Below are 24,467 nucleotides of genomic sequence, written 5' to 3'. Positions count from 1 at the left end.
ATATCCAAATAAATTATGCTTTCTAAGACAAGCAGTTCAGGTCCTGCCACTTAAAAATACTGTCTATATGACCCTAAGTAACCCCTAGAGGCAGACAGTTGGTTCAGTGGATAGAGCACCATGCCTGGAGGCAAGAATACTTGAATTCAAATCTGGCCTCAGACACTTCCTAGCTGTGTGACCCTGAAAAAGTCACTTCACCCTGATTGCCTCAGTTTCCTAATCTATAAAATGAGCTAGAGAAGGAAATGGCAAAATGTTCCACTATTTCTGCTAAGAAAACTCCGAAGAGGTGGTAAAGAATCAAAACTGAAGAACCTTAGCCATGAATCACTCTGATTCTAGAACCATGATGGTTGTAGGAGAAAAAGGGCTGAACTCTGTCAGGAAGACCTGAATTCCAATTCTACTTTTGACATTTATTAGCTACAGAACCTAGAGGGAGTTGTTTAACTTCTGTGTACCTCAAAACTTCAGATTTTGCTTTAGTGTAAAAAGCATCCAAACTCTGTTACTTGTTGCTTTTGTGACCTTAGACGACTCATTGAAACTCTTAAAGCCTCATTTTCTTCATCTGTCAAACGAAGGGACTGGACTATATGAGCAATGGGCTTCCAGCTTTACAATGATGATCTTATGAGCCTATGAGTCACAGCTAAGATTGGTGAAAGGAGGTAGATCTCATACCGGTGAAATCATAGATTCTTTATGTATGAATATACAATTCTTTAAACACATGGGCATTGGGAATGCTAGCCCCAACTGACCAAATCCAGGACAGTGTAAGATGACTGGAAGAAAGGGGTCATTAGAAAAACAGGAGAGGAAATCCTAGCAGACCCAAGTTAGCCCCTGTGAAAAGTTAAAGAAGAAGCCAGCCAACCTTGACTCCAATCACTTTTTAAATCCTATGACCTAATCTACGTTTCATTAGCCTTATCTTCCATCCCTGCCTTCAGACTTACCTTGCATCTTAGCAGCAGCAATGACATCTCCGGCAGAGATACTGGAAACGTTGACCAGATAAACTGGACAATGAGTCTAAACACAAGAGAAACAGTTCTCACACAATAAATCTTTCAACAAACCAGGCATAGGAGGTAGGTAGCATTTTCATAGGCACAATAATGATGATAAAGTAATTCTACTGCCAAAAGAACTGTGGGGATATCCAGTCTCCTTTCTCCACAGAGTGGTCATGGCAGACCCAATAATTTTATGCCCTGCCCATACAATTGATATAGAAAGAACTCAAATTCTGGTTGAAACATTTGTCTATAAACAAGGAGGCTGATAACCACTAATCAAACCTACTTAAACTCCATTCTCTGTTCCATGCCATAGAGCTCATTGTATCTGGGAAAATTTAATAATTTATCACAAAAGAGTATCTGAATGTGACTTGAAATTTACTAATAAAGCTTTGTGATTAAACACACAGTGGATGGCATATAGAACATCAGATACCATAAGGGCTAATCTCTGACAGATGACATTTTAATTAGGCAAAATACATCCTAAATCAAATTCCAACACACAGGGTTTGGCCCAAATAAGCCTGCTTTTGGATTTGGGTTCTAGGAACAGCTCTGTCATTAACTAGCTCCTAGACTTGGTGCTAGGACCACAGAGGTAATTTAGTCTGACTCCCATTCTCCTCATGTTACAAGAGGAAATTAAGATCTGCAAAGTCACATAGTTAAAAATTAGAAGGACCAGGTAAACCCCAGGTTCTATGACCCTGGATCCAGAACTTTTTTCTACTTTACCAAACTGTTTTATTACCTTAGACAAATCAACTTTCATCAGTTTTCTTATCTGTAAAATTAAGGGCCTTCTCTTGGCTTTCCAGAGGTTCCTTTCAACAAGGAATAAGTTATCACTGGGAGGAATAGTTATTAGAAGAGGAAAAAACTAAGTGGACAGATAGCTTGTCTCTCCAAAATACTGCTCTTATTGATGCAGCCTTTATTTTCCAGTCCACACAACAAACATGAAGTTCTAACATATCCAAGGTACCAGGGACATAAAAGCTACAGACCTTGTTCTCAAGCAGCTTACAGTCTTATAATAGGGATGAAAGCAGTGTGGTCTAATGCTGGATATGGAATCTGAGGAGTTTGCTTTTAATCCTGCCTCTGCCACTTACTACCTGTTTGACCTTGGCAAGTCACTTAACTAAATTGTCCTCAATTTCCTTATTTGTACAATGAGGGGGTTAGACTAGATGACCCTCTACGATCACTAAAGACACTTCTAGCTCTCTATCTGTTCAATTTTCATTCTATAAATGCAATTAATTCCAAAGGAAAAGTCTAAATTTGAGGGAGGAGTCATAACTTTCAGCTGGGAAGTAAGTGAAGTGAAAGTGGAATGAGTTTTAAAGAGAAGGATCTAGTAGTAGGTAGAATCAGGGATCATGAAAACTTCCTGTACCAGAAAGGAATCTCCAAGCTTGGAATTCTTTCGCCTATGCTTTCTATTGTCCCTCTCCTCCTCACCACCTTTAATCAGTTTCTTATAATGGAAGTATTGACTGGGAGCTATTTAAACTTTTAGAAGTGGACCATAGGAGGGGACTGTATTTTGAGAGAAGTGGCAGCAGAGGTATCCGAGAACGATAAAGAATAAATTATAAAAGTCAGCTCTTATAACTTCTGCAAGCTGAGGAGGTTGGATTCTGATCCCAGGAGGGAGGAGGAAATGCTGCTTACCCTGTTAGCAATAGTGATTACACGGTGGGTTGCTTCGGCTTCCAACTGTTTAGAGAAACAAAACACAAGAAGGAAACAAGATTCATCACCGGCCCAAATCCTAGCATTTTTTTTAATGTAAGGCATTGTGTTAGATATAGTGTCATGTAGTGCTATGTGTGCCATATATGCCTGTGTCATATATATTACAGAGATCATCCATTTTATAGTTCCATATGTTGCCTGGGATCCCTTGCATACATGTGCAAAAACAGGGCTTTGAACAGTGAGTCAGGAGATATGGATTTGATTTCTTCTTCCTATACTTACTAGCCATATGATTTTTCAATAATAGCCCAAAGGGAAGAGGGTTTCCGACTCTAATATTTTTCATTCTTTCTTCCTTCTTAAATTCAGCTTTGCCCAGACTATCCCCTAGTCCATGGGAATGGTTTATCAATGAAAGGACAACCCAAAGCTGTTCCAGTTTCCTCTGAGTCAGAGCTGTCCTTAGAATACAGTGACTGAGGCTTTGCTCCAAGGCACCAAAAGTTAAAGAGAGCAAAATTGTAACACATATACTATAGAAACAACAGAGTTTAGTATCTAGCTCAGTAGTATTCATCATTGAGTTGCTACAATAATCATTAGTTCTAACTTCCAGGTCAAATGTCTCAGTCACTACTTGCATTATTTTTACATTATGAATTATAAAGTTGATTGAGGGAACATGGGCCCAAATTGTTTGGCTAAGCACAAAAATTCCTAGTTATGGCACTGCTCAGAAAATTTCAGGAAAGCTTTAGGGTGTACTTGTCCTAAATTATCATTTAGGACACTAAGCTTCTTTGAAAATATAAAAAGGCGATCTCTGTGAAATAGTCAATTGGTATTTTCTCTCCCATAAAGAAGAAAATACATAAAATCTAATTCATATTTGTAGGTGTCTCTAACCCCCATACCATTCTAAGTCCCTGTGGGAAGGCTGATAGGAAAAAAAAGCCACAACAAACTTTTCTTACCTCCTCTGGACGGCTGATCTCTATTCCTTCAGGACCTGTAATGCCCAAATCTAATGCCTCTCTGGCACCCTAAATAATAGTAAAGAAAAAGTTGGAAATTGTTTTTAAGATAAATCAGAGAATCTCAGATGGAAAAACTATACAAAAATTCAGCACTTTTCTTTTTTTCATCATTATTTTTCTTTAAAAAGAAAAAAAGCCTTAAGGCTTAAGTTTGGGCTCTTGCAATAAGATTGTTCAATTCACATTTTTAAATGACTGAACATGTTTTTTATTTTTCTAAATGTGTTCTAAGTAATCAGGTGAAATGATAAATCAGGGTTTGGGAATTTCATCAATATGAAATCTTTTGATAGAATCTCTCTCAAGATTAATACATGATCTTGGAGAATGATTATCACTGAAAAATTAATCATCCCATTAACCATCCCATGACCAATCTGGTATACACAGTTCTTCTGAACCTAGAGCAAGGCTGGTCCTTATGGAACAAGAACATGTAGTCCAACATTAGGCTTATATTTGAAGTCTCTTCAACTGGCTAGGACCTGTTAGAGCTTGGAAGTATAGCCCAGGGTGAACCCAGTGTCACTTTAAGGACACAATGAGGTATTGGGGTAGGACTTTAACCTAAGAAAAAACAAATAAGAGGAGTTAAATATCACACAGTGATTTTAAACAGGTATCATGGGAGATACTTAAGAATTACAAGAGGTTAGATTCTTTATCCTTGAAGAGCTCACAACCTAGTTGGCAGCACCTAGAACCAGAAAACTTCATTCAGATGCCTCGCTGACAAGTCCAACTACCAGATCTACCTTCACTGCCCACTCCTTTCTGAATTTTGTCTCTATACTTGCCTCGGCCACAAGCTCTCCATTTTCAGCATGGACTCTGGCTATCGCACCAATATCCTTGCAAGCACAGAACACTTGATATAATTCACTATCTCGAAGCATATATAAGTCTTTGTAGGTCATAAACATCTGGAATGAGTTGACACCTTTCTCTCTCACCAAAGTCTCCATTTCTGCTTTCACCTGATGGAAGGAAAGGATCAACATTACATATTCAAGAATTTGAAGGATGGGGCCCTAGATACCTGCACAGTGTGCGCCAACTGTGTGAACTTGAGAAGTCCCTTAAGGTGCCTGAGACACAGAAAAGTCATGGGAAATAGGAAAACAATCTTCAAACTGCTGTAGGAGAACTCTGAAAACTGTCAAGTGTTACTGTCCTCTTCATCCTCATTATTATTGATATCAATTATTAATAATATTAGGGGATGGGACTTTAACTGGGATATTTGCATCTCAGGGACTCAGCAGAGATTCTCTACCCAAGGAAGAGTATAAAAGGAAACAAAAATGTATTAAGCACTTCACATTTGAGTCTTATTTGAGCATCACAACAGCCCTGTGAGGTAAGTTCCATTACTATCTCCACTTGACTGAGGAAACAAGAGGCAGACAGGTTAAATGACACAACTAGTAGGATTTGAGGCTACATTGGATATCAGGTCATCTTCCTGTCTCCAAGCCCAGTACTCTATCCATTGTGGTACCTTGATATCTCTAGTTCATTAGGACTCTCTTTGTTTGCCCTAGCATTATAGGAAGGAATATGTAGGAGAAAAATTAATGTGCTGTTTGCTCTTGTTTTATATAATTATAATTTTCTGACTTTTTTTTTATAAGTTTGACTAGTTTTTGGAGAAGTTTGTAAGGCTGATCAATATCTCTCATATTGTCATACCTATTATGAGTATAGGAATGGATAGATAGTATGGAAAACAAGTCTGAGGATTACATTTATTTCCAAATTCAATTACATAATTTTAACGAGTAGATATCATTTTGATAAAAATTCTACTGCCTGTTTTGGGGCTTACAGAGGCCTTTCCTAAAGAGAAAGACAATGAGGAAAAGACAAAAAAGAAGAAAATCAACCTGTGTTCCTTCTTCCCCAGAACAGCTTGATGTCTATAGAGGTTCTCAAAGGGATGACTCCAACTTTGGGTGAGTACATACCTAGGATGGTTGTATCTAGGTATATCCTAGGTATGTACTCATCTAAAGTGACTGTCTATTCATCTAGCAGTGGCAGAAAACAGGAGATTGCTCATGTTCATTTTCTTTCTCCTACTCTTAAGCAGACCTAGACTTCTTGATGTACTGTGACTTGAATCTAGGAAGCCTGTTTGATATACTTAGGGGCTGCAAATCCATAAGATAATCTTTGCCTTTAACTCTAGGTAACCTTAAGTAATCAACCCCAATAACTTAAATCACTTGTCTGGAAGTTCCACACCCATTTGGGGCTTTATTTTCCATTTAAATTATTAGCTTCCTTGTCTCAGTGATGAGTAAGTACAGATCTCTAATTGTATTCCCTGGATGTTATAAGGGTCCCTTAAAGATATTTAGCAGAACTTATGATATATCAAGAATATCGAGAGTGTATGATGTAATGGAAAACCATGTTGTGGGAATTTTGACCAACTTTAAGGAAAAAGCTGACTCCTTTCCCCTTTTCTTTCTCCCATAACCACTTCTGTGGTTTTTTCTTTTGTTTTGTGTAGATGGCTTCTAAGATCAGGTATACAAAGATATTAAACACCCCGGAGAGCAACAGGCTAAAATTTTAGTTGATGGAAATATACACCAGGAGACAGCCATAATCTAATTAGAGAAACTGTTACCTTTGGAGACCACCAGGTGATTCCCATGTGAAGTGAGTAGTCACAGCACACTTTGGGATCAGCCAAATTCCTGCACTTCTCATAGGCATCCAGGAGGGATGTTTCTTTGTCAGGTAGAACATGGCCTATGATCATGGTTGTTCCTCCTACCAGTGCAGCCTGTGGGATGAAAGAAGAGAGATGAGAATAGTTTTAGTCATGCCCTCAATTGCACAATAATGAAGTGGAGGTACTAAAACTAAACTAAAACTAAAACTAAAAAAAAAAAAGACTAAAGAGCCATTTGGTTTAGGCAAGCAGCTTCTGTTCAACAGGAGGCCCTTTGTTTTTATTTTATTTTACTTATTTATTGGTGAGGCAATTGGGGTTAATTAACTTGCCCAGTGTCATGCAGCTAGGAATTGTTAAGTGTCTGAGGCCAGATTTGAACTCAGGTCCTCCTGACTGCAGGGCTGGTGCTCTATCCACTGTGCCACCTAGCTTCCCCGTTTTGCTTTGTTTTGTTTTGTTTTTGCAGCGAGGCTAAGTAGTACAATGGAAAGAATATTACTGTACATAGAAATAAAAGTCTTTTTTGGATATGGTGAAACAAAAAAAATTGTCTCCACATTATATTGACCATGTATCTTTCTAGTTATTTTAAATTTCATTTCAATTTGATAGAACAAGTAGTATTCCAATTGAATAGTCTATTTTAAGAATAGACTCAATTAACAAAAAATACAAAATTGAAAAAAAGAATCCTACTTTTCTTAGAGACTGAAGTAAAATATGTAAGGAAGGAATGTCTAGAAGGAAAAAGTTCAAATTTTAAAAGGCTTATGATATAGAAGGAATTGAGAATAATAGAGAAATGAATGAAAATATAAATACAATTAAAAAATATAAAGGAATCTGGACTGGAATTTGGAGGTAAGAGACCTGGGGTTCTTTATAGTCTGAACAAGACCTCTTTTCTGCCTTATACATTATTTTGCTTCCAAAATTATGTGGTCTTCTCTCTCTCTTTCATACATAATACTCAATCTCTCATCCCCAAAATTTTGGCTACCTCTCTTTTCTCCTCCTCACTTTTAATGCACTATCTTCTCATCAACTTCATGGGATTCTTGACTTCCTTCAAGTGAAACTTAAGCATCACTTCTTACTTAAAAAGCCTTTCTTGACCATCACAGTTGTCTACATTGCCTTGTGTTTATTTTGTATTTATTCTCTGTATTCTGACATATGGACAAACTGTCTCCTGGAGAGGACATAGGATCGTTGAGAGCTGGAATTGTTTTATTTTTAAAAAATCATCTTATCCCAGTGCCTATCAGTGTGTTTGGCACAAACATAATAAGCGTTTTAGTTGCCTGATTAGCTGTGCTGCTGTAATTATGTGATCTTGGCTTTATCATTTAACTTTTCTTAGCCTTATCATTTCTCATCTATGAAATGGATTCTTTATGTCTAGTGATGTCCAAGGTGCATAAGGCACCTTGCTATAAGAGCTATATAAGCTATAAGAGCTCTAATATTCTAGAAATCAGTATATGCTCTAATTTCTTTTAATAATAATTTGATGACAATTTGGCAACTGAAAATAAACCAGACAGAGTGAATATATGTTTACATGCAAGACTAGACACATTTATATATAAACATTTAAAACTCAGACTAATTCCCGGATATCAAGACTCTGAGAAGAAAGTCAAGATAAGTAGATTTTGGATAAATTGAGAGGGAGACTATATGTCTTTCAGAATCACAAGGAATAAAAAAGTCTCATCTATAGAAGGTCCGAACCCTCAATTCACAGCCTAGCAGAGTCTCCCAAAATTCTTCATTCTAATAAGTAGATGCCAGTATTCCAAAAATAAGGGTTGGGGGTAGGAATACAAAGAAAAACTTGCTATTTCAAGATCCTAATAAATGTGTTATGGAGAAAACTAAATCATAACAATCACCAATAATCTAAGAACTAGAAGAAATCTTTGAGCTCCTTTAGTTCAAGCCCCTAATTTTATAGGCCCAGAAATGTTAAATGATACACCTAAAGTTATATTCAATAAGCATTTATTAAGAGAACCTACCATGACGATGTCATGGTATAGGATTTTTCCAATACATCATGATCTCTCACTTGTACTTGGATCATTTGTAATCCTGAAGAAGGCTGGCTCCATTTGTAGACTGTCATGAGGCTGGCTAACAATTAATGTGGCATGGCCCCAGAAGTAACTGAATCTATTAAAACCAAGAGGAAATTTGCATTCCTATGTTGTCAAGACCCAGAGAAGGATTTTTCTTAACTGAGGCAGCAAGATAGAGCAGAAGATGGATAGATGGAGTCAGGGAGACTTGAATACTGCCTCAAACACCTGCTGGCCAGATCACTTTGCTTTTTTCAGCCTGAGGTTTTGTTTTTTTATCAGCATGAGGGAGCTGGATTCTACAATCCAAGGGTCCCTTTTCTAACCCTAAATCTAAAATTCTAGAACACTATGACCTTGTCCTTGCCCTTCTGGGCATCTTAAGCTATCCTACATCTCTTAGGAAGGATTGAGTTGCCCCCATTTTTTCTTGCCTCCTCTTTCTTTACCTGATTTGCACAGGTAGCATTCTACTATAGCAAGTCCTCCTCCCATCAAATGGTAGAGAGGGAAGTTCTGAAAGGATTATTTTAGTTGGAACATTTTAAATTAAAAGAATTTTTTTCGGCTGTCATATCACTGCTAGGTCAGAAAAGGACTTTCAGAAATAACTAGAAGGTCACCTCCGTCTATGTGGCACCTGTCTTAGAAAGCAATCATCTTCCTTGTGCTAAAGGGGATTTTACCTTTGATTGAAGAATTACTTTGAAGCATTATAGGCAGTGAGAGTAGTCAGGTACGAAATAGGTCTATATTTGCTCCAGCTTTGTTGCTGACCTTGGCAGAGCCTCCAAATCTCTATCTAAGAGTACTTCTCAGTTCTAGGTCAGTTTTAATTATTTCAAGAGGAGTTATGAAATTCTATTTTACAATTTCATAGAATATTGCATTGGAAGGGACCTATAAAGGTCCACCTCCTACCTGATGCAAGAACCTTTCCTACATATAACTAACAAGATAATTTGTCATTTCCTTATTGAATGCTTTCCAGTGACAGATTATTTTGAGATCTCACCCTTTCCACTGATGGACAGCTCTAATTGTTACTAAGTTCTTCCTTACACTGCACTGAAATTTATCTCTGTTACTTTCATCCAATGGTCTTCAATATGGCATATGCTAAATGTATATATATACATGTATTTGTATATGTATATGTATATGTATGTGTATCTATCTATCTATCTATCTATCTATCTATCTATCTATCTATAATTATTGTTATTAGGATCATAAGATCATGGATTTAGAAACAGAAGAGACCTTAGAGGTTTTATTTAGTCAAATCCCATCATTGTATGGAATATTTTAAGATTTACAAAATGCTTGACACTTGATCCTCACAATAATACTGTAAAATGAATATTATTATCCCCATTTTACAGATAAGGAAGCTGAAAGCCAAGAGAGGCTAAGGGACTTGGACTTGCCCAGTCACACAGTAAATCAAATGTCTGTAGGAGGAGTCAAAGCCAGATGCTCCTGACTGTAAGACCACTGTTCCTCATCCTTTCATACTGCTTCCTCTTTCTGGATGAGGAAACTGAGAACAATAGAAATTAATGAAAGTGGTCAAGTAACTGAGTTTTCTGAGCCTAAATGTAGAATTTTACTTTTATCTCAGGATGAGTAGATTGCTCTTAATGATGGTAGTTGAAGAGAGCAAGAGTTCACTTTTTTTTAGTGTTTGATAATTAAGAGGGCTTTCCTGACCCCATCAGGTAGGTAGTACAAGTATTATTAATCCTATTCTATAGATGAGAAGACAGGCTCAGAAAGTGATTTGCCTAAAGTCACACAGCTAGTAAGTGGCAGAAGTCTAGTGTTCCTTGCAGTTTACATGAAGCTGCCTAAAAATTCTTTCAATGTCAATGCAGGTAATTAAAATGATAGAATTTAACAATTAATGCTTAATTAAATATCAATCATTCTAAAATACTTTTTTCACATTACTGAATCAAGAATAACCTATGGATAGCCAGGTGCCCAGCACACATGTTCAAAAACAACCTGGAAGCCTTCTAGGACGTGGATTAATCCCCGCATGGTGAATTTATGGGGAGATAGATGAGAACTACACAGAGAAGGCAAGCACCGGATAGTGTGTGGTTTACATCATTGGAGGGAATGCCCCCTTCTGATGAGGTCCCACACACACTGGAGTATTTGAGTATAAGGATACCCAGCGCAAAATTCAAAGTTGTTTGTTCTATAAAACCTTACAGATTATAGCACCACTGCCACCAAGTGGTAGTTTGGGGGCAATTGCAGAGATGGTGCTGAAACTAATCATTAATGTGTCAAGCATTTATTAAGTACCTGTGCACAATTAATGCATAAACACAAGGAAAACAGTCCCTTCCTCCCCAAGGAGCTTACATTCTATAGAAGGAAATAAATGTACATATTTATGTATATACAAAATATATAAAAAGTGTTTTTTTGGGGGGGTGAGAACACTAGAATTTGAGGAGTGGGAAAGGAAGAATCTATTCATGGAGATGGTGGCATTTATTAAGCACTTACTATATACTACAAATTTGTTAAGCATTATGGAAAAGAGAGTATCAGTAACAATAATAATTCCTCACATTTACATAGCATTTGAAAGTTAAAAAAATGTTGTATAGAAACATCAGCTTAGTCAATAGAAAATTACTGAATTTAATGTTGAGAATACTTCACAACTTTCAATCAATCAATATTTCTTAAAAATATACTATATTCCGGTACCATGCTATGTTCAGTTTATCAATTAAACAATTTGTTGATCTACTGAATAGCACTTAGAGACAAATATAAAGACAGGGACAAAATGATGGAATCTTAAAGTATGTCTTCTCCAAGGTATGAACTTGAGACACACAATACCTCCTTCAAAAGAAGAAATTTTGGGGAGGGGGGCATTTCAAATCTGTGTAGTTCTGTCTGTGCATTTCAGCAGAATAGGAGCTGAAGGGACTAAACATGCTTTCAAAAGGAAAGACAGTCTGATTGGCAGTGACCATGATTGCTACTCCTGGGGCTTTTGAACATGAGGTGCCTATGAGATTAGTCCAGAGAGCAATAGAAGATGCATTTTCCTTTTTATCGCAAAAATTGCTAAGAATTTTTTTTAAATTACTGTGGAGCTGGCAAGAATGCTCACAAAGTAAAAGGACTCAAATACCACCTGCCCCCATTATGTAGGCTTCTTTAAATGTTCCATCTTATTCCTCCTTCTATCTCTGGACTCTTCCTTTTGGAGATTCCCATGCTATCTCAGTGTGGAAGAACCCCAAATCTGTATCTCTAGTCCTGACAAATATGTCTTTTAGCCTCCTGACCCACATTTCTAATTGCTTAGCAAAATACTTGGATGATTCTTCAGTCAATTTAGATCAAAACCTTAGTGCCATTTTTGATGTTTTTCTTATTTTTACCTATTCTGCCTAAGAAGTTGCTAAGTCCTGTCAATTTTCTTTGGGAAAATTTACATATCTATTTAACCCTTTCTTATTGCTACCACCTTAAACTAGGCCCTCATTTACTCCTTGGATCATTGAAATACTTTCTGTGGTATGAACAACATATATCCTGAAGTCTAGTGCTAGGTTTTTGAAACTCTTATTTGAGACTTAGTTGGTCCTAGAGACTAAGACTCAAATTACTGATGTAACTTCATCCTGATCAGTTGTAAAGGTTCTTAGGGCTTCAAGAATTAACTCCATGTTGCTGTAGGAATTAAGACATCTTTCTTATTGAGGATCTATCTCCTTATGAAGACAAGGGTAGTTGTATTCATCTGAACTTTTATTGTATCCTCACTGAACAATCTTTTCCATGCAATTGCTAATTTAGCCAAGACTTACTTATAAGTGGCTTAAAAGTGACTCGTTTCATTACAATCTTAAAACTGAACCACTGGACCAGCCTGAGTTAGGCTTGACCCAGAACAACTTAACCAGCTCCTTAAAATTCAGGATTAATTGTTATGCCCTGATCTGATATATCAATTCAGTATCAAAAAATTTTTCAAAGGCTCTCTGTCACCTACTAATAAATCCCCAAAACCTTAAAGGTCTGGCATTCAAAACTCTCTGCAATCTGGCATCTCCCATACTCTGAACTCCAGCCAAACTGGCCTGTTCTCAATTACTTGTGATTTGGCATCTGATCATGTCCCTAGAGCACAACTATTCTCTCCAAGGTTACCAACAGTCTTTTAATTGCTAAATCTATTAGCCTTTTTCTCAATCTTTATTATACTTGACTTTATGGCAGCTTATGACAAGGTCATTCACTTTCTTCTGCTGGTTTCTTGGTTCTTTTACTACCTTGTCTGAGTTACATTTCCTGGAATATCTTCTACTTCCTGACTATTCATGGGAGTTCCTCAATGCTCTTTCATAAGCCCTCTTTTCTTTCTCTATACTCTCTCCTTTAATTATCTCATCATTTCTCATGGATTCAATGATTTCTATGAGATGACTCCAATTCAGTTTTACTTTTATCTCTGAATTCCCTCCCTTTCTCCTCCCCCCTCTATTCAGAAGGCTTAAAGAAAAACAAATTTTATCAGAAATATAATCATGCAAAACAAAATCTTGCATTAGCCATGTACAAAACAAAACAAAAAACAAAAACAAAAACAAAAACAAAAACAAAAAAAGGAAAAGAATGCATCATTCCACACTGAATCCATTAACTGGAGATGGATGGAGTGTTTCAATATGAATCCTTTGAAATTCAAAGTTGATTAATCTTACAATATTAATCTTATTGTTATATAAATTGTTGTTCTAGTTCTGCTCACTTTATTTTGCATCAGTTGATATAAGTCTTCTCAGATTTTTCTGAAACTATAGCCTTCATCATTTCTTATCACATTCATATGCCATAACTTGTTCAACTATTCTTCAATTGTTGGATAGGCCCCTCAGTTTCTAATTCTCAGCTTCCACAAAAAGCTGTTATAAATATTTTTGTCCACATGGGTCCTTCTTTGTTCCCTTCGGAAAATAGACCTCTATAGTAGTGGTATTATTGTGTCAAAGAATAGTCTTTTCCACATGATTCCAAATTGCTTACCAGAATGATTAGATCAATTCACAATTCCACCAACTGTAAACTAAAGTTCTCATAGCCCTTTTAGCATTTGTTATTTTTCTTTTAGACAATCTGATGGATTTGTACATCACAAGTTGTTTTAAAATTTATGTGGCTATTAGTAAGCTAGGGATATCTTCCTTTAAAAGATGTCTATTCATATCCTTTTACTGTTTATTGATTGGTGGAATGGCTCTTATTCTTATAAATTTGACTGTTCCATATATATATACATACACACCTTAGAAATCAGACCTTTATCAGAAAAAAATTATTATTTAGATGAATCTTGAATCTACATATCAGGTCTAATCTCTAATATGAACTTTAGTCCTACGTGACTACCTACCTGTTGGAACAGCTCCACCTGAATATACCATTATCATCTTAAATTATCATCTTATTATCATCTTAAATTCAACATATCCAAAAGTAAGCTCATTGCCTTTCTATCCTAATACTTCCTTAAACATTCCTATTGCTGTCAAAGAGCACATCTACCTTTGGAATTATATTTGATTCTTGCCTCTCTCCCTTCTCACCCATATAATATCTAATCAGCTGTCAAATCTCAATTCTATTTCCATTTTTTCCATCTAGGCTTTTGTTGCCTCTCACATGAACTATTTCAATAGCTTCTTGATTGGTTTCCATGCTTCCAGTGCTTCAGTCTTACAAGCAATCTATCACAAAAGATGCCAAATTCATATCCCTACTCAAAAAAAAAAATCAGTGATTTACTATTGCTTCTAAGATTAAATACAAACTCCTCAGGACTCCTACAGTAAAGTCCTTTAACCTGTCTTCTTCACTCTTATTTCATATTACTCTCCTTTGTGAATTCTATTTTCTAGCCATATAGACTATTTTTCAAACTCTATATTCTATATCCTATCTTCCTACCTTTGTACAGGGTGCATCTCCTATGACTAGAAGACACTTATTTCTTACTTCTGTCTCTTAGAACTGCTAGCTTTCTTTAGGACAGTTGGTGAGTAGAGTACCATGCTCAGAATCATAAAAATTGAGTTCAAATTTGTCCTTGGACACTTATCAGCTATGTGACCCTGGGCAAGTCACTTAACCCTGCTTATCTGCTTCTTCATTTGTAAAATGAGTTGGAGAAGGACATGGGAAAAAAAACCCTATATCTTTGCTAAGAAAATCACAACAGGGTCAACAAAGAGTTGAACATAACTAAAAACCATTGAACATCATCATCATCCTTCAAGACCTCCTTCAAGGAGCAGTTTAGTACCATCTCCTTCACAGAGCATTTCCTAAATCCCCAATTATTAGGATTCTTTTGCTCCTGAAATTAATTTGTATTTACATTTATCTGATAAGGTTGATGATTATGAGTATTCTAGTAAATAATCATGGATTATGAAGGTCCATGACAAGTATCCCAAAAAGAAAGCTACTTGGACTTCTGCCATTCAAGCAGGATGTGATTTAATTGATATAGAGAATTTCAGGATGGAGAATTTTTCTTTACCCCGACAATGTCTACAATTTATAATCTTAAGAGTGTGCCTTAGGATCAGAGATTCAGCAGGGCTAAACCACATTAAAGTGTAATTGGAACATATTTTTTAATAAATAAAAATACAATAAACATAGCTAATATTCCTATGTTGTTTTCTAAGTCAATGGGCACTCCTGTTTGTATCTGAATTTGACATCCCTGGCCTTGATCACTGAGAGTTTAAAGGACTTACCAAAGATCACACAGCCAGTGTATATCATGTATAAGGCTTGAAAGCCCAGGTTGCCTGGTAATGAAGCCAACTCTATTCATTAGCCTAGACTTGCCTCCCACCTATTTTTTTCCACATCAATTTCCTATTATTCCTCTTGTTTTAGTTCTAGTCAAAATGGCCTTTTTGATATTCCCTGTACAGGTGATTCTATCTTCTGACCTGTTCTTTTGCACAGATTATCTATCTGTCATACCTTTTTTCCTTCCTTAAGTCTTTTAAGAATCTCTAATTTCTGGCTTCAGTCAATGGGCCCCCTCCAAGATCTTCCCTAAAGCTCCCTTAATTTAAAATCTAGTGCTCTTTGTGCTATATATCTATTTGTGTGTGTGTGTACACACACATGCCCTTCTGCAGAGTTTTCCAAAAACACCGATTCATTCAGATCATCCTCTTTTTAAAAAATTCTGTGTGACCTCCAGATTACAGTAGCTTCCTAATCGGAAAATAAAGATTTCTTAAAGAAAAAGGTGCATCCTCTTGTCCCCTGCAGCAGGAGAAAGGGAAAGGGACTTAAAGTCACCAGATGGAGAATGCTGCCTGTATTTTGCTTTCTAATATTACCATGAGTTATTTGAACAGTGTAGGTCTGATGGGAAGCTGGTGGTTGTCTATCTGGTATCCCTAAAGTGTATTTGCCTTCTAAGGGAATCCAAACAACAGATTGGCACTATGAGTCTGGAAGGGACTGCATAGAAACCTCTGAGAGAGGATTTACTGGAATGCCAAAATGTTATCTCAATGGCAAACTCAAATTCAATTCCCTTCAAAGGGAGTTCATGTGCTGTTGTTGAGTATTGTATTTGTTTTCTCTATTTATGGAATTCTGTGAGTCTGTTACAACTTTTATGTTTTATGTAGGATAAAATAAGATTGTTTCTATTTGATATGCATTTACTACCTTCAATGTTTATAAGGAAGCTTAAGACCAATTCAACTAATCCACATTTGTGAGAATCCTTTTATTATTTATGGAAATCTTCTAAGAGTAAATCTTTCACAGGGGCAGTAAACTAAGAATGATAATTTTGGATAATCTCCAAAACTAATAAACCTGGACAATGGGAGCCCAGATTTTAAAGGACCTAGCTATATAGTTCATTCAAATTCTTTGCAGTTCCATTAAAAATTTTATTCCATTCTTTATAAAAGAGTTGAGGAATTTTTCATAAAATGAAAGTTATAATTATGATTAGATAGTCTCTAAGGTCCCGTTTCAGCTCCCAGTTTATCTTTGAGGGTCATCTGTGGTTAGATATGTGGAGAAATTCTCTTAAATTTTTTTAGAAATCCAATTGCATGAATTCCAGAACCATTTGAGTTTTCTCTAGATATTTTTTTAAAATGCTTTCCACAAATTCTTTCATTTTTAAAATTCGCTTACTCTAATAGGGGCCAGATATTCTTAGAATTAGAATATCTATTCTTTAAAGCTCAAAATCCACTAAAGCACTACTTTCTTCTAATTGTATGACTCTGGGAAAATTATTTAACCTCTTTAAGCCTAAATTTTCTTATCTGCAAAATAGAGATAGTGTAGTAATAATACATATTTCAAGAGGCAGCATGGTATAGGGACCAAAGAGCTGGCCTTGGAATCATAAAAATATAGAGAGCCAATGTAATCCTGGGCAACTTTCAGTGTCTGTGGTGTTGCTCTAAGACTGTATGTTTCAGAGAAGATGTGTATCTGGGGATTTTCTTACACAAATAAAACACAGGTCCATGCAAAAATTAAAAATACCCATTATTCCATAGTAGAATTATTATGAAGCACAAATACAATGATATATGATAACATTTTTGTAAATCTTAAAAAGTACCATGTAAATGGCACATAATTTCTAACATACAAATCTGATCAAGACATGTGACCACTTAAAAGAATTTAAGTGAATTCAGTGCATAATTGCCAAATGAAAAACATTTCTCTATTTGGTCTTGAAGACCTTACATAATCTAAACTCCATTACTCCCTTTTTTCACCAGTAACAAGGGAGACCACTCAGAGATGCCTTTGCTGGTTCTGGCTGACCATGTGGGAGGGAGTTTGGGAACCTGCTTCCAGCCTTGTGGGGATACAGCATTGGAAAGGCTTTGGTATTTTGTTATGACACAGCAAAATCCAAGTAGCCCTCCAATTCTCTTAATCCACTATGGCCTTTGAAAGGGTATGAGATGCTGACAGCATCTGGCTCCAGTTCTTTGTTCAACTCTCTAAGAGATACTATGTAACTAAGATTTCCTTTAAGGGATGGGAAAAGGCTGACCTTTTTTCTAGAGCCAGAATGATAGAAACTTTGTGGCAATTTATCCAGGAGGACTCAACTGGGGCACTTGCACCTGGGCCTCTGCCTACTCTTTGCTGTTTTTGTACTTCCTTAATATTTGGTTAATGATGAGCTGCCTTATGGATATGGCTATTCATACTTGGAGATGAACTTAGAAATTTAAAAGGCTCATTGAAGTCCTAAAGTCCTTTAAAGTATGAGCTGAACAGCTGCAAGGAAGGAGAACCACGGGTAGTCCTCTTAATTATCAAGTGGATTAATACAGGTCTGAACAGAAGACATAACAGAAGGTGTTTGGATCGTGCAAAGACAATGTCATTCTGCAAACTGCTTTATGTTCTGAAGTTTTTATCATCTTTCCAGAAGATTATGTCAATAATTATGAGTTATACTGAGTCTTGTTTTAAGTTGTTAATATTTTCTTCGTGTGTCTCATGTTTAACATTTCTTTTGTATACAACATAAATTACCTGTCCCATGCCTTATTCATGCTGTAAGTAAATTTGTTCCCAGGGTACTGGTGTAAGGTTTTTAATGAGACAAATGGCATGAGAGCATGGAACCTACTCCCCTTTAAGTAAAAACTAGACTCCCCAGAACTGAAAGCAGCTCAAACACATGCTTGGGCATACCAAAGTGAATGGACATAGCTTCGCAGAGCTTGTGGATCCAGCAGTAGTTCCTCAAGATCAACTCACTCTAATTTCTGGCCAGTAGACCTGCTGTTTCCTATTCCTTTCTTGCCACCTCCATTTTTGGGCATTTGGTTATTTGTACATTTGGTCACCTGTAGCCTTCACTTGCTAAAATTCTTAAATCTTCTCAGATGGATCTTTCCCATAAAGCTTTCCCTGATTCTCCCTTCCCATCCCCTAGAAGCAATCCCAAGCTCTTCCAATATATCTCATGATACTGTCTTCCCTCTTCTATGCACTTAACATATTTTAACTTCAGGTGCAGTTCCTATGATGAGATCAATTTGATGAACGTACAACCTAAACTCTTGGTTTGGGTCTTAGATGGTTGGGTGAACTGGGTACCAGATCTAGAGTCAAGAAGTTGGGAAGACTGAGTCCAGATGAGTTCAAATCTGGGTTCAGATATTTACTGAGTGATACTGGCAAAGTTACTTAACCCTGCTTGCCTCAGTTTCCTCATCTGTAATGGCAAATCTCTCCATTATTTTTTCCAAGTAAATGACAAACTACTAAACAACAACATCTCATGTCCACTGGAACCTTTAAGGGGCCAAAGACAACTCTTGATTACGTCTCAGGAACTAAGACCACCCCAAGACGAAATGCTTGGTTTGAAGCATCAGCTCAGTGTCTCCTAGGAGATGGGTTTCAGTGCCTGGAAGCTGCCCCCCAAGGTGCTCTGGTTGGCTAAGATTTTTACCCTTTTACTGTCCTGTATAAAAGAGCAGACAGACTGCTGCTGGCTCTTTTTTTCTTTTCGCATTTTTCCCTTTGTGCCTTTTCCTCAAGGACATTCTTTATTAAGCCATAAATGACTTCCTTAAGAAGAAACAAGGAGCTCACCCACAGGCCACAGTCTTACCTAGATAATATTCCTAAAACCCAAAATCCTATATTCAGAGAAGTCCTCAAAAGTTCAAGAGTTTAGAGATCTGGACTTGAACTTATGAGGGAAAAGGAGTTCCTAAGAAGTTCATTCAGGGGCTAAGATCATTTATCTTATGATGGTACATTTGACACTTCCAGGATTAATGATGCCCTATTGTAAGGGGTATAAACATTTCCTATCACCAGTGAAATGAAATGAAAGAGTTGTTCAAGAATGCAAACTTATTCCATTTTTCCCCTTTCTGGAGTTCAAGGAAACAGCAATGGAATTTTATTCTGATAATAAAATGCTTTTCTGATTACCTAGAAAACTCTTTTAATTCAAAAGCCCACACATGTCATACTAAGCACTTGAGATATTCAATCAGGAACTGATGAAGGGTTGATAAGCTGTATTTCTAAAGTGTGGGACATGTGGGTGATTATGAACCATTTGTCAGAATCCAGAGACTGTGGATGATGATAATTAGGACAAAAAATATGTACTAGGGAGCACTACCATTTTATAGAAGTTTCATTGAGACAGAATAATAATTGACATTTTAAAGTATTAAAGTTTTAAAAACTCTTTCTACCTATTATGTACTTCATCTGATCCTTACCGCAACCCTATAATAGGCAATATTATTCCCTATTTTATAAAAGAAGACACTGAATTTCAGAAATAGTGGTTGATATCACACAGACAGATGAAACAAACCTGGCTTTTTCTGACTTCAATATGGTAGCATTCTATTCTTTATCACAATACCTCTTTATAAACTCAAACGACAGAACTGTCCAAAGATTTTCTGTCTGACAGGTGAATTAACTGAACCAAAGTCCTAGTTCTGTGGAACTGGAGATTTGACAGATCTTGAAATAGGCAAAGCAGAGCAGAACCTACTTAAGGAGTTTAATTTATTTCCCTTACATTTATCTCAATAACCAATCAAATTAGGAAATCCTTGCAAAAAAGGTTAAACATCATTCCAGAGATCAATGTCATTGTATTGAAATTATAGCAAATTTTTTTTGAAAAGCAGCTATCATAGTTCATCAGCACAAATACCATAATTATCTGGCCATGAGTTCTACTGTCATTTTGTGATTACTGTGTTACATATATGAAAATTCTAATGTGAAGATTTTTCACTCTGACATTTATCAAGGCTTCCCTTTATTTATTAGCTATTTTGATATACTAATGTCTCTTATCTGTAAACAAAACTCACTGAAAATCACTGAGCACCAAAGGAAGAGCCAAGTATAGAGTCAATGGGAAAATCAATGGGACATTTAAATTTAATATCCACTTTCCAGAACCTATTTGTATGCATCACATGCTCATGGACCAAGGCTTGAAGGAGAGCTCAGAGAGGCGTACACATAGCTGTCAGAAGGAGAAGAATTAGGACAGACTATCTCAGTGGGCAAAGTAACAGATTTCAGGGGAACCAGTAAATTTTCCAAGGCCATTTAGTGAGTGCCTGAAATTCTGAAGTTAAAGATTCATGCAGAAAAGGTTACAATCTGTTTTGAGATTAAGATATTAACATTATTTTCTCTAAGTAAATCCAAATATTCTAAATTTTGTGCTTTTGTTTTCATTTTACAATGAAATTTTGTCTTTGATTTTAGGATTGCTATAAAATATTACTGGGAATTGTTTAGGGGAGAGAGAGAGAATTTCAATTGCAAGAGAAACATGGTCTGTTTGGGCTTTTCTCCAAGTAGGGATCTGTGTATATTAATGAATTGTCTCTGACAGACTTTGGGGAGTGCTGAAATACTCTATAGTAAAGAGTAGAACCAGCATTTATCTCAGATCCAATCTCTTTCGATGCATTTGATGCTAGTCAAGGCTCTGTCTATTACACTATGCCATCCCTCCATGAGATCAAAAGGCATTATTAACACTATAACAAACCACAGGCTCATCTTCACTTTAGTAGGTAATTCCATGAATTACCAGGGCCAAAAAAATGTATTTAGAACTAGTCATCCGTCTGCTGAGCCTCTCTAACCTAGGTTGCCTGGTCCTTGAATGACACATGTAAGTCCATTGCCATGGTTACAGAAAACACCTCTGTAAGCTCAGTAGGCACTATAAAAACCAGCATTCCACAGACACAGCCTTGGAGAGCCAGGGCCCTCCTGTACAATGAATGTAGTAGGGGGTGGACATGACAATTTTGCCTCCAGCTGGCAATAAACAAAAACTCATCTTGATGATAAAGTAATACAGAATGGCGCCAAGGATGCATCTTATTACTTTTTCATGGGAATAACTTGGGTTTGTTTTTGTCAAGGAAAGTGAACCATTTTTTGCAGGTGAAGCTTTCCATTTCAAACAAAGAGGTGCTAATAAGAGGCAAAATTATTTTCTCTCTCCAGCCCCATTAAGATATGCAGAGTTACTGATAAGAGGCAATTTACTGTTCAAATAAACTGTTTAATTGAAGTCCCACAGAAGAGGTCAGGAAACTGTTATTTAAATCTGCCCATGCAGCCAGTAGAGTTATAGCATCAGGTACCATTGGTGAAGGGCAGCATCCATTATCCAAGCTCCTATACATGGTGTCAAGAGGCTTTTAGAAAGTTTACCAATTTAAAAGCAATACAGTTAGAGTAACCTTATAAGTATGGCCTCTTTATGTGAACTAGTAAAATTCAAGCACACACAAAGTAGCCTATGTTGGAAATGAAAAAGAGCAGAATGAATTCATGAACCTCCATAATGAATGGAGCTCCTCATCTCCTATTCTTTTTTTCATCTCTCCTCTCCCTCAATGACCCCCAAATCCATGATGATGATCTAGATTGGCCTGAGAGACTATTGGGTAGGGATAGATAATACAAAGACAGGGAACACATTCAATTCAATTTAATAAGTATTTATTAAGTGCACAGTACTCACACACTGTGCTGTGTAAATACAAGGTCACAAGTGAAAGTCTCTGTCCTCAAGGAGCATATATTTCACAGAGGGAAACAATAAGAACACTGCCATATAAATACAAAAGCCATAAAAGACAGTTACATCTCCTCTTCCTTTTTTCTTTCTTGAATTTTATTATAAGCAATGATTCTCTGGGAGGTATAAGGAGAGAGGGAAATGGGGAAAGTAGACTGTCCAACAGCAAAAGATATCAATGAAAAATCTATTGTAAAAAACACATTAATTAATATAGGAAGGGATGGGGCCCTAACATTTGGAGGAAAATCTTGAAAAGCCTCATGTAGTAGCAATGGAGCTTAGCATTGAAGAGAGCCAGGATACTTAAAAAGGTGAGAAAGAAGTATATATCAAGCCCAGAGGCTTGGGGACAAGAAAGGCAATATTATGCACAGAAAATAACAAGAAAGCCATTTTAATAGACTTCGTTCTCCTCAGACACAGTTTCTCTTTTGCAGCATTATTTCTAAAGATTATGGGGACATCAGCTGTTTCTAAATTTCTATTACAGGGCGGCTGGTAGTGGGTTCTTCTGTACCTAAAACCCCAGCAAATCTTCTCTGGGCAGAGGTGAATATGTTTTAGAAGATCCTTGAAGGGGAAAAGGGAAGAAAGCTACCGTTCCCTCTTTTCCCTCAGTAGTCTATATACTCTGGCAGAGAGCAAAGAAGAAGGAAAGTAGGTATCTGAGCCCCCATCATTTACCTGTTCTCCCATGAATCCTCTGAACTTTGAGGAAGATTACAGAAGCAAAGAGACTCCTTAAGAGGTGCCCCCCTAACTAGGCCAAGTGCCATGGAACCAAAATGGCATTCTTTAAGCTGCTCTGCAGTGTAGGCTACAAGAACCCATATTTAAAAACTCTTGGAAAGGAAGGTGGGCCCAGCCATACCAGACCTAACACTGTATTATAAAACAGCAGTCAACATTTGGTACTGGCTAAGAAATTAAGAGTAATGGATCAGTGGAATAGGTTAGGTTCATAAGACACAGTAGTTAATGACTACATTAATCTCGTGTTTGATAAACACAAAGATTCTAGCTTTTGGGATAAGAACTCACTATCTGACAAAAATTGCTAAGAAAACCAGAAAATAGTATGACAGAAACCTTGACCAACACCTTAACACTGTATACCAAGATAAGATTAAAATGAATTAATGATGATTTAGACATAAGGGGTGATAATATAAACAAATTAGGAGAACAAGGGATATTTTACCTCTCAGATCTGTGGAGAAAGAAGGACTTTATGGCCAAAAAAGAATTAGAGAATATTATAAAATGTAAAAATGGATAATTTTGATTATATTAAATTAAAAGCTGTTGCAAAAAACCAAAACAAAACAAAACACCAAAAAAAAACTAATGCACCAAGATAAGAAGGAAAGCAAAAAGCTGGGGAAAATTTTTTTAAAGCCAATGTTTCTAATAAAGACTTCATTTCTAAATTATATAGAGAATTGACTCAAATTTATAAGAATACAAGCTAGTCTCCAATTGATAAATGATTAAAGGATATGAACATTTTTCAGATAATGAAATTAAAGCCATTCCTTGTCATATTAGAAAATGTTCTAAATCACTACTGATTAAAGAAATGCAAATTAAGACAACTCAGAATCACTTTATACTTCTCAGATTGGCTAAGATGATCCATGGAAAAGATAATGATGAATGTTGGAGAGAATGTGGGAAAATTGGGACACTGATACATTGTTGGTGGAGTTGTGAAAGGATCCAGCCATTCTGGAGAGCAATTTGGAACTATGCCCAAAAAGTTATCAAACTGTGCATACCCTTTGATCCAGCTGTGTCTCTACTGGTTCTGTATACCAAAGAGATCATAAAAGAGGGAAAAGGACCCACATGTGCAAAAATGTTTGTAGCAGCTTTTTTTTCTTTTTGTAAAAAGTAGCAAGGAACTGGAAATTGAGTGGATGGCCCATCAGTTGAGAAATGGCTGAATAAATTATGGTTTATGAATGTAGTGGATTATCATGTTCTATGAGAGATGAGCAGACTGATTTCATAAAAGCCTGGAAAGACTTACATGGAACTGATGCTAAATGAAGTGAGGAGAACCAAGAGAACATTGTACATAGCAACAAGAATATGTGATCACTTGTGATCGACTTGGCTCTTTTCAATAATGAAGTGATTCCAATAGATCTCAGATGGAAAGTGCCATCTGCACTCAGAGAGAGAATTTGGATACAGAACACAGTATTTTCACTTTTTTTGCTTTTTTTT

General features: G+C 36.5%; 1 protein-coding gene across 3 annotated transcripts in view; it reads right to left on the bottom strand.

Moving 5' to 3' along the window:
- DPYSL5 (dihydropyrimidinase like 5) overlaps window positions 1-24,467 on the bottom strand; it is a 107,015-nt gene that overhangs the window by 22,331 nt on the left and 60,217 nt on the right. For all 3 annotated transcript variants that reach the window (XM_074300127.1, XM_074300126.1, XM_074300128.1), the window contains exons 3-7: window positions 6,417-6,575; window positions 4,576-4,755; window positions 3,716-3,784; window positions 2,715-2,759; window positions 966-1,041 (exon numbers count right to left, since the gene is read on the bottom strand). In XM_074300127.1, the coding sequence (XP_074156228.1) occupies window positions 966-1,041; window positions 2,715-2,759; window positions 3,716-3,784; window positions 4,576-4,755; window positions 6,417-6,575 (529 nt within the window). The remainder of the gene's footprint in view (window positions 1-965; window positions 1,042-2,714; window positions 2,760-3,715; window positions 3,785-4,575; window positions 4,756-6,416; window positions 6,576-24,467) is intronic.

This window comes from Sminthopsis crassicaudata, chromosome 3 (genome assembly GCF_048593235.1).
Source record: "Sminthopsis crassicaudata isolate SCR6 chromosome 3, ASM4859323v1, whole genome shotgun sequence".
Lineage (NCBI taxonomy): Eukaryota > Metazoa > Chordata > Mammalia > Dasyuromorphia > Dasyuridae > Sminthopsis > Sminthopsis crassicaudata.
This window is presented reverse-complemented; position numbering and strand designations above follow the sequence as displayed.